Source organism: Podarcis filfolensis, assembly GCF_964270895.1.
Source record: "Podarcis filfolensis genome assembly, chromosome: 2".
NCBI lineage: Eukaryota > Metazoa > Chordata > Lepidosauria > Squamata > Lacertidae > Podarcis > Podarcis filfolensis.
In genome coordinates, this window is record NC_139605.1 from 45,767,868 (window position 1) to 45,783,346 (window position 15,479).

The 15,479-nt window shown below is 39.7% G+C and overlaps 1 protein-coding gene across 1 annotated transcript in view; it reads right to left on the minus strand.

The window, feature by feature from the left end:
- Positions 1–2,572: 2,572 nt before the first annotated feature.
- The window catches only part of FBLN2 (fibulin 2), a 104,344-nt gene continuing 91,437 nt past the window's right edge, over positions 2,573–15,479 (minus strand). Inside the window, 6 exon segments of the mRNA XM_083602905.1 lie at positions 2,573–5,920; positions 7,387–7,510; positions 10,499–10,627; positions 10,726–10,842; positions 13,049–13,174; positions 14,242–14,370. Coding sequence (XP_083459031.1) covers positions 5,563–5,920; positions 7,387–7,510; positions 10,499–10,627; positions 10,726–10,842; positions 13,049–13,174; positions 14,242–14,370 — 983 coding nt within the window. The 3' untranslated portion in view covers positions 2,573–5,562.

The following is a 15,479-nucleotide window of genomic DNA, read 5'->3' on the forward strand; positions in this document are numbered from 1 at the left end:
GGGAAGTGAGCCTTAAACATTTTCTTAGATTGTCCAAATTTATTAAAAGCTTTCATCATTGATGGAGTGCAACCATTGCCCGTTTATCACTTTGGCAGTAGCTTCCTTCAAAGCAACTTAATCTGGGATTATTTTAAGGTAAAGCTAAAGCCAATTTCAAACTTCCTTAAAACTTTTGAGTATCTAGCAAGACTAGTGAGTCAAATTCACATTTACACTCTCATGTGGCTCTATGAAAGAGCTTTGAAATTGGCATAAATTACATTATACTGACTTCAAGGATACATCACACACCACAGTCAGAGGAACTGTCTAACTATAAAATGGCTGTCAGCTGCTGATAATCATTCATTCATTCATTCAGTTAATCAATTAAACCCATTTGGTTACAGCATAAAACAAAGGCTCCTAAAGTGAGCAAGATCCTCAGTTTGCAATCCTACATACAGTTTCTTGGATGTCAGACCTATAGAATTTACTTCAGTGTAGACATGTATAGGATTGCATTGTTAAGGTGGCTAGAGTAAAGACGCTTGATCCCTTTGTTAAACCAATGTTGACATTGGAATTTTAGCTGTAAAATAACATTTAAGCCGTAACATTCTGATCTGCCCACTGGGATATCAAGGTTACATTGTAATCTTGGGACTCTCTTCAGCCGACAACAGTAGCCATGTCTACAGAGATTCCTGTTCAATTAGAGGAGAAAATGCACTAGCATTTCAACAAAAGCTAAAATGTTGCTTTCAGTGTTGGGAAAAGGAGAGTGGGTATGCCAAAGAAAGTCTTTGCAGAAGAGTCTGTTTGGGACCCCGCTCTCACACTGGACTTTATCAATTACCTCTGTTAGAAAATGAAGAGTCGTCATTGGAAACTGCCTGCCAGTGACTTAACAAAATGATTGACTGCGGTTGCTTCTAGTCAGCGGAAGGTCTCTACATTACAAATTGCTTGTCCATTATTTCTCTGACAGGACAGACCAGTGGAGCTTGAATGGCATTTATACTCAATCAAATGCTAATGTTGATTGAAAATGCTGGGTTTCATGGTTTCTTGATGTGCCCTGCCGGGGCAAGGAGAACTCCACCGCTCCATCATGTGTTTATTGCACAGAGCTTTTTAAAAAGCTTTCAGGTCTCATAACTGCATACTGCCCTGCTCCTCTTCTCTGCAGAAAGATGTGCTTAATTGTACTGCATATGCCTTGGAGATGGGCAGACCATTCCACGTTACTTATGGAATTTCAGTTTGGGACACTTGGCTTTTGGCTTTTAATTTACTGGACTCTGGGACCGTAACTGAATCAAATAGGCTCCCAGTCTGTTCCAATGTGATTCCTCTGCAGTTGAAGCTACAGCCCTACCCTGCCATCTCTGGTGGAATTTGAGAACTTCTCTAGTAAACCTATTTCCACCTGCTCTTTTATTGCTCATTTCTCAAGATGCTCTGCAGTAGGAAATGTGTAGTTGTTAGGTCTGAGGCTGTTTATACCCAATACACATTTTCTGTAGTTAATCTGCTTGTATCACATGATCTTCTGCAACTCTGCTATGATATATGATACAGTAGAATCTTGGTTTTTGAACGTAATCTGTTCCAGAAGACTGTTCGACTTCTGAAATGTTCAAAAACCAAAAACTGAAAGTGGAAGCTTCCATACCATAGGGAAACTTGAAACAGAAGCCATGTGGCATGTCCGGCTTACGAAAGTCGTTCAGAAACCAGAGCAGCTACTTCCGGGTTTTTGGCGTTCGAAAGCCAAAACGTTTGTCAACAGAGACATTTGAAAACCAAGGTTCAGCTGTATATGGATAGCCTTTGAGTGGTATAGTGAGATGCCTTTCTGGGGGAAAGGCTGTAATTCAGTGGTAGAACATCTGTTTTACATGCAGAAGGGTTTCAGGTTCAACTCCTGGCATCTCCTGTGGTGCAGTGGTTAAGAGCGATAGACTCGTTATCTGGGGAACCGGGTTCACGTCTCGGCTCCTCTACATGCAGCTGCTGGGTGACCTTGGGCCAGTCACACTTCTTTGAAGTCTCTCAGCCCCACTCACCTCACAGAGTGTTTGTTGTGGGGGAGGAAGGGAAAGGAAATTGTTAGCCGCTTTGAGACTCCTTTGGGTAGTGATAAAGCGGGATATCAAATCCAAACTCCTTCTCTAAGTAGGGCTGGGAGACACTCTGCCAGTCAGGGTGGACAATACTGAACTAGACGGATCAATGATCTGGCTCAGGATAATGCCAGCTTCCTATGTTCCTATACCCTTCTAAGTAAGGTTTCCTAGTTTCTAGTAATTAGAGTTCCTGGACACTCTCTCCTTCCCCATGTGTCCAGTGATCCCTTTCCTATTGCTCTGTGAAGGAAAAATCTAGTTCAGGAACCAATAGGTGATTCACTGAGACAGATGGACGAAGAAATGACCAGAAAATTGTGGTGGGAGACATTCCTGCTGCATTTTCTCTTGTTGCCAATAAGCTATTTGGAGTAACAGCAAAAGTCTCCAGGTTAGTACCTAGTAATTCCACTTTCAGCTCTAAGAGTCTATTTATTAGAATGGAAGCAAATATGCACAACATTAGCTAAAACCATACTTATGCTTTACTATGGACTGAAATCTTGACAGAAATAGCAGGGAAGACAACATTCAATGAATCTGATGACAGCACATCTTTCCCCTCTTCCCTCACTCCCGTTAAACATAAAAAGCATTTACATGTTTAATCCACAGTACAAATTAGTATTTTACATTTCATAATACAGCAGCATTTTATAATACTTTTTATACTACTGTATAAAAAGGCCCTAAGGCTTGGCTTTTTCCTTGTTTTATATACAAAATAAGATCCACTACAATATAAGGAAAGGATTAAACCATATCACAAAAAAATTATATGTTGCAGTTATGGTTTTGATCAACAACATTTCATATGTTATTTATGTATAGCTGTGCTAAAAAAATTAAGTAAAAGTTTTGCACTAGACTGTTCTATCTTTTTTTAAAAAAAACACACCACACCATATTTATTTAAAAATTCTGCTATTCACTTGCAAAAAAATTAAAAAACATTATTTTGATTAAACTACTCATCAGTATACATGGCTGCTTGATTTGGGCCTTATCCAGTTTTCTATAAAATAAGAGAACTTGAAAAGAATTTAAACCTTGCATTGTCCTATTAGTATAGTATATGGTTTATTCAAGCTGCCAAATTAACTAGATTCCTACTTCTGCCATGTCATTTAGGCCAGAAAAGCAGAAAATAAATCTGATCTATTTCAAGTTTTATCTTAACATTCTAATTGGATAGCCATGACATTCAATAAGGTGTTAACAACGGTTTTGCATCTTTGGTCTGTCATGCTTCATCTTTGGCATTTCCTTAAAAAATATAATACATCTTGTATGTACCCCAAAAAGAATGGGCACCTTCAGTACTGAATTTAAATACAAAACCAGGCAAGTAATGCAAACTGCAATGTCAATTTCAGCAAGAAAGCACAACACAGCCCTCTCTTCCATTGGATCTGAAAATTATTCAGCTTTGTTTAAGTGTAAGCATGGATTAACTGCCACCCAAATTGTGTTCTTTCGTTATAAGGGATCTGTGTTTGCAGATAAGTAAACATAAATTATGAGGACAAAAAAGAAAAGACATCTAATAGTAAGTGACTGACAGCACTATGCATGTCTAATAAGACATAAATCCCATTGATTCCAAGCAATTGTGGATATGATGTCAGCCTGAATGTTACCTAATATAGAAGTGTGGAATCCTTGGCCCTCCAGATGATGCTGAACTACAGCTCCCATGATCTCTGGCCACTGACAATGCTTGCTAGGGCTAATGGGAGCTGCAGCCCAGGAACATCTGGGAGGCCAGAGGTTCCCCACTCCTACTCTAGCACCACAGCTTGCACATTTAAAAACTGCCCCACATAGCAAATGTGATTGCTGCATGTCCTCAGACATGTAAACACTGGCTCCAGGTTTCAGCGGGCTTCGATTTCCCACATCCCAGCAATCCTGATGCAGCTAAGATCGCTATCCCCATGCTGTAAATAGCAGTGCAGTAACAGCAATCTTTTCTCCACTGCAGAGAGAAAGAGGATGGGCCTATCTGTATAGGAGGTGGCCAAAGGCTTCTCACCTGTGGATTGAAAGGATGTCTCCCTTGCTGATTTGCTGTGGCTGTATGGCACACAGGACCAAGGAGAAGAAAAATTCATACCCAGCCCAACGAAGAGGCAGAGATCAGAAGCAACAGGCCCGCAGCATTTGCCTGTGAGTACAGTGTGCTGACACTGGCTATATGTATTTCCCATGATGGGTACAGTGGGTGGTATGCCCTCAGCAATTGCAATTCCCATGTAAAGTGTGACAATGATCTAGCACTACTGGTGCAGTACCTCTGATATACCAGAAGGTGTAATTCCATGGCACCATAAGAGAATGCATGTAAACATTGCCTGGGAGCAATCCCCATTTAATTCAATAGGATTTATTTCTGAGTAGACGTGGTTACAATTTTGCTGGTTGTCACACTCAGCGCACATCCAATGAAATCAATGGACTTAGGGTTAAGTTCATTGATTTCAGTGGGTTATTCTGAGTATGATGAACATTGGATTTGACCCACTCCCCCCTCCCAAAAAAAATTGTTCAAGCTTCCTGGACACTGGACAAGACCCAAGTGCCTAAGGAGGCTGGATTTCATCCAACCCTTTGGATTTCCACCTCTTGTCCTCCAAAGCTGAAAATACATGTAACTCTATAAGGAGAGCTTGCTGTGCTGTGCATTAGTTCTCATATTAACCTTTTGTCTTCCTCCTGCCTGGAGGAAGAGAACAAGGCAGCTAAAGTTACTGAGCAGGCAATTGCATAAGGAGGGGCGAGACTAACATGTCCCCATCTGATTTGCTGGCATGTCAGAATGCAGCATTTTTCTGCAAGGCAGTCCAAGCATAGTGAATTCTCTTTGTATATTACATGTAAATAAGTGTAAATATATTAAAGAGACTTTAAGGACTTTGGGTCTTTTTAAAAGCTGCACTGGAAGAAGCTCAGCAGGTGGAAAGAGATCACTTCCATCAGACATTGCCATGGGCAGGGACTGATCTCCTGCCTGCCAACCAGCCCAATCCAACTGTACTTAAGCACATAGTCAAACTAATTTCAGTGGCTGCATGATTAATTCTCTGGGAAATCAACAGGACCTTTAAGTGTTTAAGTTTGGATAGATTGTCTCCCCCCAGCAACTCATTCTGAAGTTGTCACAATAGAATATACCAATAGAAGATTTTAGAGCATCATGTAAATACTGTACATATATATTTGCTTTAAACCACAATGCCTTCTTCTGCTCAGTTAAAAATCCAGAGTTATAAGAGAAACGGGTAATTTGTTTTAAGTTAATTTTACAAAAAACAAAGATGTTTTTAGAAAAATAATAAGGGGGGAAATGATTATTATTTTAAAAATCTATAACTAGGCATCATAATAAGCTTTGGTAGAGAACACAAAGGCAATAGCACCAATAAACTCCCATGGGAGTACATATGCCTCAGTAGGCATGAGAAGAGATAAAGATGTAAATTTTAGCCAGGAAGGTCGTGTAGGTTCCTTGACGCCAAAGCTTCATTTCAACATCTAACAAAAAGTCTTTGGGTTCCTTCACTTGCCGCTGAAGGTAGACAATGCCTGTGTAGGAATTAAGCTTCCGGGTGCTGAAGTAGTTCTCTTCATTTCCTTTGTTGATTGTGAGGATTATGTTGTCTCCAGCATAAGCAGGCGAGGGACCAATTCGGAAAATATGCGCGGGGATGACAATGTTAGTTTGGAAGTTAAGCTGATAGTAAGTAATTCGCAAAGGAGTGTTTTGGCAGTCCACATAGTTAAAGCAGTTGATACGCTCGCATCTCCTAGGAGAGAGGGGAGAAAAGGGAAATAGTTAGCGCTGCAGAAACTGTGATTCGAAAAGATACACATCTGGGCAATTTACAAAGTCCCAGAAAAACCTCTCTCATGTGTTAGGCAGATGCACCACAGAGCTGCAAACTTTGTGCAATTAACAGCTGCTCGCTCTTCTTTTACAACACTCTTTACACTGATGCAATTGTCAGCATAACAGCCAAGTATCAAAAGATCATGAACCCTGAAAGCCCCCTCTGGAAGCACCACAATGAGCACATAGAGGAAAACAGACAAAATCGTACTGTGCCGTTTGCCTGCAAATGGAATCTGTGAACCATCAAAGTGCAGTGCTCTGATCAGGCTATATACAAAATCCCAGAGAGTCATGCTTACAAAGGCAGCCCAGGAGTGCCTTTTCTGCTTTCATTTAAAGCAGTACAGATCGAGGATAAAGAGCTGCCTTATGCTAAGTCACCTCAAATGTCCCAGGACCCACAAGCCTGACAGCTCTGCAAATTCTCAAGCAGAACCTCCAGATGACTGTAGTGGATGCACTTCTGCCAGGGAAACACCTTGACATTGTGCTGCTGTTATGTCCTGCTTTCAGGCTTCCCATAGGCATTGGGTTAGCCACTGCAAGAACAGAATTCTGGACTAGATCTAACAGGCCTCTTCCTATATTGGTATGACATGGTTTTTCAACTCTGCGCTGTTGTAGAAAATCTAGTGGTGGCAGAGAGGGAGAGATCATGATTGCCCATTCTCCCTTCCCTTGCAGCACCCCCTGCTCCAGAGAGATGAGGGACCAGGCCTGCCTTGATTGTCAGAGTTCATAATTTGGGTGTGGGGTATACGATTTACTGTTTTTGGTGATTTTCATTTTTTGTTTTAATAGTTTTGGTATGTTCTGATGGATGTTTAATGCGTTTTATGTTTGTATATTTTAGTGTTGCAAGCCACTTTGATATTTTTTTTTGGGGGGGGGGAGAATTCAGGATATACAGGTTTTTTTAAAAAAGAAACCAAACTACCAGCAAACCACTGAGCTGTTGAAAAAAATTGCAATTAAAAGAAATTGGTCCAGTAAAAACTAATTTTATTATCTTATTATCTGCAGTTAATGGTGATTTTCCTTTCGAAAGGAGGCTCTGGAATCCCCTTTTTAAAAAGTCATTATTTTCTTCTGTTTCCATTCTTGTGTCAACTAGTGCCAATTACCACACTTCTGCATGCTGTAAAAGTAATTAAAATTAAATTAGGTCATGATGAAATGTTTGTAGGCAAACATTTTGGTACGAGAGCTTTCAAGAGGAGGGGTCCAAAGTACACCCAAACTCGCTCATTCATATCTTTTTGCATCTGTTTTATGCTTTTGGCCAGGGACAGTAGGGGTTCAACAAACTCCCTAAGATATAGCTACTGAGGAGAACTTTATAAATATAATCTGATTTAGTGGCTTTCTTATTGGACTTACATTTCAGACACTTTTCTGTAGTTCGCTGGGCACTCGAACAAAAGACACCGGAAGCTGCCCTGAACATTGTAGCAAGATTCGGTTGAGGAACAATTATGGGTTCCCATTGCACATTCATCAATATCTGGGAGTGAAGCACATAAGAAAGATCATGTACCATATTCACAAAACAGTGTAGTTGCAGCCTTATTCCAAATCACAAGATGCAGCTTTATTCCAAAACTATGCAAGAAATATCACTCACATGAGCAGAGCAGGTATGGGAACTATTGCTGTGCTACTTTATACTAAGAGCAGCAGAGAGTGCATTAAATTTGCTTTGATGTAACCATTTTTAAGGTTCAAGTACATCTGCTTCTTGGGAAAATACTAACCGCCAGTAGGGAAACCTGTCATGCTTACAGAGAAGTCTAAGTGATCTAAACAGGATTGATCCCAAGTAACTGAGCACACAACTGCAGCTTTAGAGTGCTGACTCAGGCATCTGAATGCTGTGCATGTTTATGGTGGTAAGACCTCCTGAGATCAGTAAGGCTTAAGACCAAGTGAGCACGCACAGGACCTCAGCCTTAGACTCAAAGCTTTGCTTCTTCCACACAACAGTACAACAGTTATGGACAGTACAACAGTTATGTGGTGGGGAATCGATGCCAACCTCACCACTTCTGCACACAAACAGCCTCCAGGGTGACACTCTGGATGCTACACTTTTAGATGTTTTGCAACAGGAATATGAGAAAAGCCCAGTTGGATCACACAAGCTTGGGTTCATCTAAAGTCTAGCAACCTGATTCCAGCAGTGGCCAGTTGGAAGACCCCAGGGAGCTCACAAGCACAGCATGAAGCCAATAGCCCTCTCTCATTGGTTGGCCCTTAGCAAGGCTATGCAAATGGTGTGTGACAGTATTTGTATATCACTCAGTAGGCATCTGCTGGGATACTTATATTTAAGTTGATATTTGGCCTGTACACCTGTGTACTCTGTGTACTCTGCAATAACAATTATTGGGAGAACCAATAATCAGTATTTTTTCATACAAGTAGGAAGATAAAAGAATAAATTAACATATGCAGATTTGGACTTGATTATCATCTTATTAGGACATGTTACTAAAAAAACAAAACCAGCAACAGGACCTTCTTCTGCACTTATAGTTGCATTAAGCTTAAAAAAAAAAGATTGCAGACTTCCTGTATTTCCCCTGCATTCAGAGAAGTTTATTTCCACAAAATGTGCTTAAGATCAGAATGAAAGACTCCTTTTGTTACTGAGCACAATAACCGTTTTTTGAACAATAAGATGACAAAATGTTCAATTGCGGTTCCGAAGATATGGGATACCAGATGCGATGGATCCAGTTCAAGGAGGGAGGGGGGAAACTGGCTAAGGACTGTGTGTAGCCACACAGAAAACTCTCAGATGTCTAGACAGCATTCAGAGGTTTGCAAATAAAATAAATGTTAACAGACAAACCATGTGGCAAAATCCTGTGGTAAAATTTGCCCGTTGTCATGCAGGAGGCAGGCTCTTAAAGAAATACCATAGCCTTCCCGGAGGGTCAAAAATTGCTCTTGCGTGGAGCGTGGCTTGGTTTAAAAGCCCAAAGGGCAAAAAATTTAATAGGAAGTCAAAGAAAATTAAAGTAAATTAAGCCCCCTCCTCACTGTTTCTTAAAACTAGGTGAAAAGGTTAAATTGTTTCCATATGGAACCCGATGTTGCAAAAAGATTTACTTCTCCATCTTGGCTGTCTGAAGCTTTACCACATAGCTTTAAAAACAATGATCCATAACATAAAACTCCAGCATGCCAGTTCAAACAGATCAGCTTGAATTCACTCAACTATAAAAAGGCCATGAATGAAATGGAAGGAAGGGGGGTGGAATGACTCATAGGCGAATATGTCCCCGATACAAAAATATTTTTTTCCTACGTTCTCCCCATGGTGTGGAAGTGAGCTCACCCATCTCATGTCTAAGATCTTTGGAGCTTATTGTTTAAATAGGCTTCCTGTGCTGAAAATCCAACATTGATAAATCATGTAGCCAGTATCTCCCCAAAATCTGGGAAGCAGCTACGTGACTCAGGTTCATGACCATCGGGTGTCCTGCTGGGTTTTTATGCCCATGCATGGGCTTCAAAAGGCAGAATGATGATGATCTTACTCTGCCTTCAAAAGTAGGATAATTTGGGGTTAAGATATCATCCAGGTGACTGGGCCAGTAATCCATGCAAGGATCCTCAGCTAGGCTGCTTTTGACTTGTACCAGTTTTGATGCTGTAATCTCAGAAGCACTGATATGCTACCACTGTTATCAAATTGTATTAGGAAAATCAAACAAAAATGCTGGTGTTTCGTTTCAGAGACAGCAGAGTATTATTTACATGGCTTATGATATCACTCCTGGGACATGAGAATAATGCTAGTGGTATGTGTCTATGCAACCATTAGCACTGCTATTTTCTTATCACCTGTATAAATTCCTGTAATTCAAGATTACTGTGAAACAAAAAATAAACTAGCTGCTCATTCTATTCATTTATACCAGCACTGTAGATCTACTAAGTCTATAGATTTCATAGTTCTATAGGCTGGGGCACTGCAGTTTGGATAATTAAACATGGTCGGCAGTCATCATGGGTGGAAGCCAAGCTTGGCTCACATTCGAAAGGGACACCAACTCGTAAATGGCTCTGGGAGCTTGGTGAGGAGGGTGGCATGGTGGCCCAGGAGGAGTGAGAGTGGTGCTGGGCATGGCAGCGATCAGGGCAGCTATCCTATCCCACTATGAAGGCGTCCAAAATTATCTCTCCCCCTTGCCAAACTCTCTCCACCTGGTGAAGTATTGTGATGAGAGCCCTGCTTGGACTTGAAAAACAAGCAAAAGAGCCTTCTGTATTTTTGCCCCAAACAAACCACATAAGAGAAACAGAGCTTGCCCCTTCAAATGCTATCTTTCCTTCCAAGTTTTCCCCCCCTTGTGCAACCTCAATAATAACTGGACTAACTGTGATTTTTATTGCAATCGTAATAACAGCAAACAGTGCAATAAGAATGTTTGACATGATGGCTGAGCAGGTAGAATTTGAAGCTCTTCCATCTCCTTCTTACCTCTACAAGTCCTTCCGTTTGTTGCCATAGTATATCCTTGATCAGGACAAGCACACTGATAGCTTCCAGGCACATTCATGCAGCGGAAAGTGCACAGAATACCTGCACTTTGTGCACATTCATCAATATCTGAGGAAAAAGAAGAATTTATAGACATGTGAAGACAACAAAGTTGCTCCCCAGTAGGAACATGCAATAGTAATGGCAATGGAAAGGTCAAAACATACCTTTGCAAGAATGGCCGTCTTCTGCTAATTGATAGCCTTGCCTGCAGTAACACTGATAGGAACCATATATATTAGCACATTCTTGACTGCATGGATTGTTGTCACATTCATTGATATCTGCATAAGAAGTATAGAAATAACATTTAATCAGTCCAGCCACTGCCATGTCAGTCATTGTCTGTTATCAAATGAAGAACAGAAAGGTTAAGGAAAAGCCCCATTTTTGACAGTCATTGAATATGTATTGACTGTTTCAGAAATGTCTTGTGTCTTGAAGCATGGTGATATATTTGATTCATCAGCTAAAATTTTTGTTGATTGAGCTGGTTGGATTCTCTTTTTTTACATATTTCATTCACAATGACACGTAACAATGAGCACATGTAAATGCTTGATGAATAAAAGTTTAATAATTAACAAAACAAGGGAAAGTAAAGTCATATTGAGCTGACTGTGTCTAAAACAGTAGAAGTAATTCTTATAACAGTCGTTTCATTATGTATCTAGCTAAGAAGATCAACACATACATAATGCAACAAAATCACTTGCTTGATCAGCAGGACAAATAAAACCTAGATTTGGTTGCATATCTGAATGTATATCCAAGGGAGGATACAGAGTATTGCTTTGAATGGGATGCACTTTCAGATATACATTTGCATTGCCTTCATAGGTTTTTACACAACCAACTGCCTAACCTCCCCATTCAATATCAAGTTTGGTGTCATCAGTATTTGTTCATGCAACCATCTGCTCACCAACACAGATAAAAATAATTTATTTATCTCAGTCAAGCACATGTGAATCTGTGGATTTTTTGTGGCCTCAGGACATACAAAACCTAGACATGTTTAGATTTAGATGTTTAGCCAAATACCCCTGTGAATCCTCACCTTATCATATCAGGTATTCGTGCCACCCATATCGGTTATTGTGTCCCTCTAGATCTAACACATCTGTGTTGGTTAGTGTTAGGGGTTTTCTAAATCATATAATTAGAAAGTCATTATATAAGATCTGGGCTAAATTTGAGGGAATTTTAGAGCCAAAAATACCCCTGTGGACCTCACCCACAGAAGCCTTGGCTGTTAAAATAATGAAAATGGAAGGTGAATGGGCCACATATAGAATATTATTAGAGGAAAACCAAGACAAGCCAACTCTGAAAAAATATGAGGAAATTAAAAAGTATATGACAAGCTGGCTCCAATATTTTCAGATAAATCAAAGACTAAATTTGGATAGGAAAGAAGGTATTGCAAAAGAAACATCTATATTTGAAAGAGATGTAATTTTTAAAAAAATGAAAATATATCTCACGAATGTACCTATTAGATTGGGAAGTGAAAGAAAAGCAAGTTAAGTCAGTAATGGTGAGATGGGTGCAAGACCTTGGGTATAATATTTATATGGAACAATGGGAGAGACTATGGAGGGAGGACATCAAGTTCACGGTGTGCTATAATCTCAGGGAAAATATTATGAAGATGATATATAGATGGCACCTTACTCCAGCAAGATTGGCAAAAATGTACAAAAATAGATCACCTATCTGCTGGAGATGTAAAAAAGACATGGGGTCTTATTTGCATATGTGGTGGAACTGCATAGTTATCCGAGACTTCTGGAACAATATTTATGATGAACTTAAAAAGCTATTTAAACTTAATTTTAAAAAAAGACCAGAAACCCTCCTTCTAGGCATATTGCCAATAGAAATAGGAAAAAAATATAAAAACATTGTTCATGTATGCAACAACTGCAGCCAGAATATTAGTTGCAAGAAATTGGAAAAATGAAGCAATACCTACAATAGCAGAGTGGCAAGCCCTAATGATAGAATATCTTCAGCTAGCAAAGATTACAGGGAGAGTAAGAGATCAATCGAAACAGAATGTATATAAAGAATGGAGAATATTTAAAGAATATCTAAAAAATTATTGTAAGAATAAGAATCTTCTGGCAGATCTAGAGTGATTCTTGTAAATAAAAGGTGGAAATGATATTATGTTTGGACGTACGAAAATAATTAAGTTAATTTGAGACTGTACATTATAAAGGAAAGAATAGTAAATGAAAATATTTGGAAGCCTTTTTTAGCTAATTCATAGTAATGTTTTTGTTCTTTTTTGTGAGTTTGTAAATATAATATGGCATTTACATATAAGAAACTTATAGTATTATTTTTTCCCCTTCTCTTTTTTTCTCTTTTTATTTTCTTTCTTCATTTTCTTGCTTTGTGTCTGTATTAAATGTTGTTGCATTTTGATATTTTAAAATTCAAATTAATAAAGATTTAACGAATAGATTTTTAGCCCAATACCTTCACAATGCTTCCCATCATATGCCAAGCGAAAGCCAGTAGAACAGGAACAATGATAGGATCCAGGAGTATTTTCACATGAGTGTTGACAGAGTCGGCCAGGATAATTCCAGCATTCATTTATGTCTGCCACAAATGCACAGTAAACAGAAATATAAATAGAGAGAGAGAGAGAACAGGAAAAATGTCGAGGACTGCATTGATTAATTGCTTTGATCTCATTTTTTATTTTCCTAACTTTGTATGCTACTTTGTATTAACATATGATATAACAGAGGCTCAATCGGCATTATACATTTAAAGCAGTGTTATGTCACTTTAAACAATCATGACTTCCCTCAGAGAATCCTCATAACAGTAGCTTGTTAAGAGTGCTGGGAATTATGAGGAGACTCCCCTATTCGCACCACAGAGCTACAGTTCTTGGAGTTTCTTGGGATTGATGGTTAGGAACTCTTGCAATATCAGAAGATATTGCACATTTGCACTTTCAAAATACTGTGCACAAGCTTTAGAGTATCCACTGTCTGTCCCCCCCCAACTAGCATGCACACATTTTCATATCCAGCTGCCAAACATTTTCCTCCCAATGAAAATTAAATTGGATAGAATTTGACATGAGGAGGGTCCAGAATATATACATGATATATTGTATTTTTGTATGCTATTTATGTGCACACTTAACCCCAGTATATTCATTTTTGCACTCCTCACTTGGCTGGAGAACTGCATTGCAAAATTCAGAGAAGTGCCAGTTTCAAAGGATTGTTTTATTTCAGTTCATATGCTGTTTCCGAAAGTGTGACTTGGGTAGATTTCCCTTTAAATGGGAATTGAATAGAATTTATCCTCCAACCATACATGTGTCAGAAACTGAACTACTCTCTGGTCCACAGTTTGTGATATATTTACAGCAGAAGGGTTTTTCACCTATGAAATCCTCCTAATTCAGTTCTTATCCAATCAACAGCTTATACTTGAAATAAAATTAGAACATATTCTCACTAGTGCTTCTGATTAAGAGACAAGCGGTTCACTGTGAGTGAAGGTGGTTTCAGAAGCAATTCTATTATCTTGTTTGAGTTCTAGTGCTATGGAATTAATAATTGTGCTGGAAACGGCAGCACTGCGCACTGGCCTGAGGTCCACGTTTCATCAATCAGCAATATCATCTCCTCCTGTGCCACACATACCAATGCAGGTCCTGCTGAATGAATCATACTGATATCCAGTCTTGCAATCACAGCGGTAAGCTCCAGGTAGATTGTGACAAATCTGTCCCTCGCCACAGCGGTGTACACCGGTTTGACATTCATCAACATCTACAGAAGGAAAAGGTAGCAATTACTCTCACCACAGAGGGCCAAGCTGATGGTCATTCTCCAAATATCACAGTTTGCAGGCAGCTGTACTGAATGAAGAGGCTTGCATCATGAGAGTCAACCTGGAGCAGAAGCACGGTTAACTTTTTCCTGACACTGCAGGAAAAGTGATTAGCGATCAGCAATCCCCGTCTCCCAAAGCTGGTTTCATGCAGATCTATGCTTCCAGAGGCCAGTGTTTCAAAATGAAAATGAAGATGCAGCTGGCAAGGTCTTAGAATGCACTCTGTGGTTGGTTCCAAACAAAAAGATTATCAAAATAAAAAGAGATGTGCCCTTGACATTGTAATAACATCTACATTTATCTGACATTCTCCTGTCTGGTTTGTGATGCTTTGATTCATTAAAACAGGATTTTCTGAGAATGGACGAGTTAGGCAAACAATAATAGTTTGACTTAATCACAATTGATATCTGTTTTCTCACCTATTAAAAAACAACAACACACAGTCTGAGGATTTGATCGCACAGAGGGTTGTAGCCTTTGGATACAAGTAAATTTCCTATACTCAAACATTTCCCATGATGTATGGAATCTACAAAGTGCTGGAGTCCCACCCAGCTACCAGCTCTGTAAGATGAGGGAGTGATGGTGGAATGACACTTGAATAGCTTTCCTATAAAATGGACTAAGGGATTTACCTGCAAACAAATATAGTTGGGTACAGTGGTACCTCGTTTTGAGTCCGCTCCGTTTAGGGTCCATTTCGTCCAACGTCCGCGGCAAACCCGGAAGTACCAGAACGGGTTACTTCCGGGGTTGCTGCTCACGCACGTGCAGAAGCGTTAAATCGCAGTTCACACATGCGCACAGCGGTGCTTTTTCGAGTGTCCCTTTCGTCAAGCGTCCGGGGGTCCGGAATGGATCCCGGATGCAAAAGGAGGTACGACTGTATATGGAAATCATAACCAGAGCATCAAATAGCAACCCTCAATGATAGACATCAGTCATGTACTTAACACTCAGAATTAAGAAGCAACCAAGGCCATCACATTTTAGTTGGAATCTCTGGTGAATGATATTTGTATATTAATGTTGACTGTAAGGC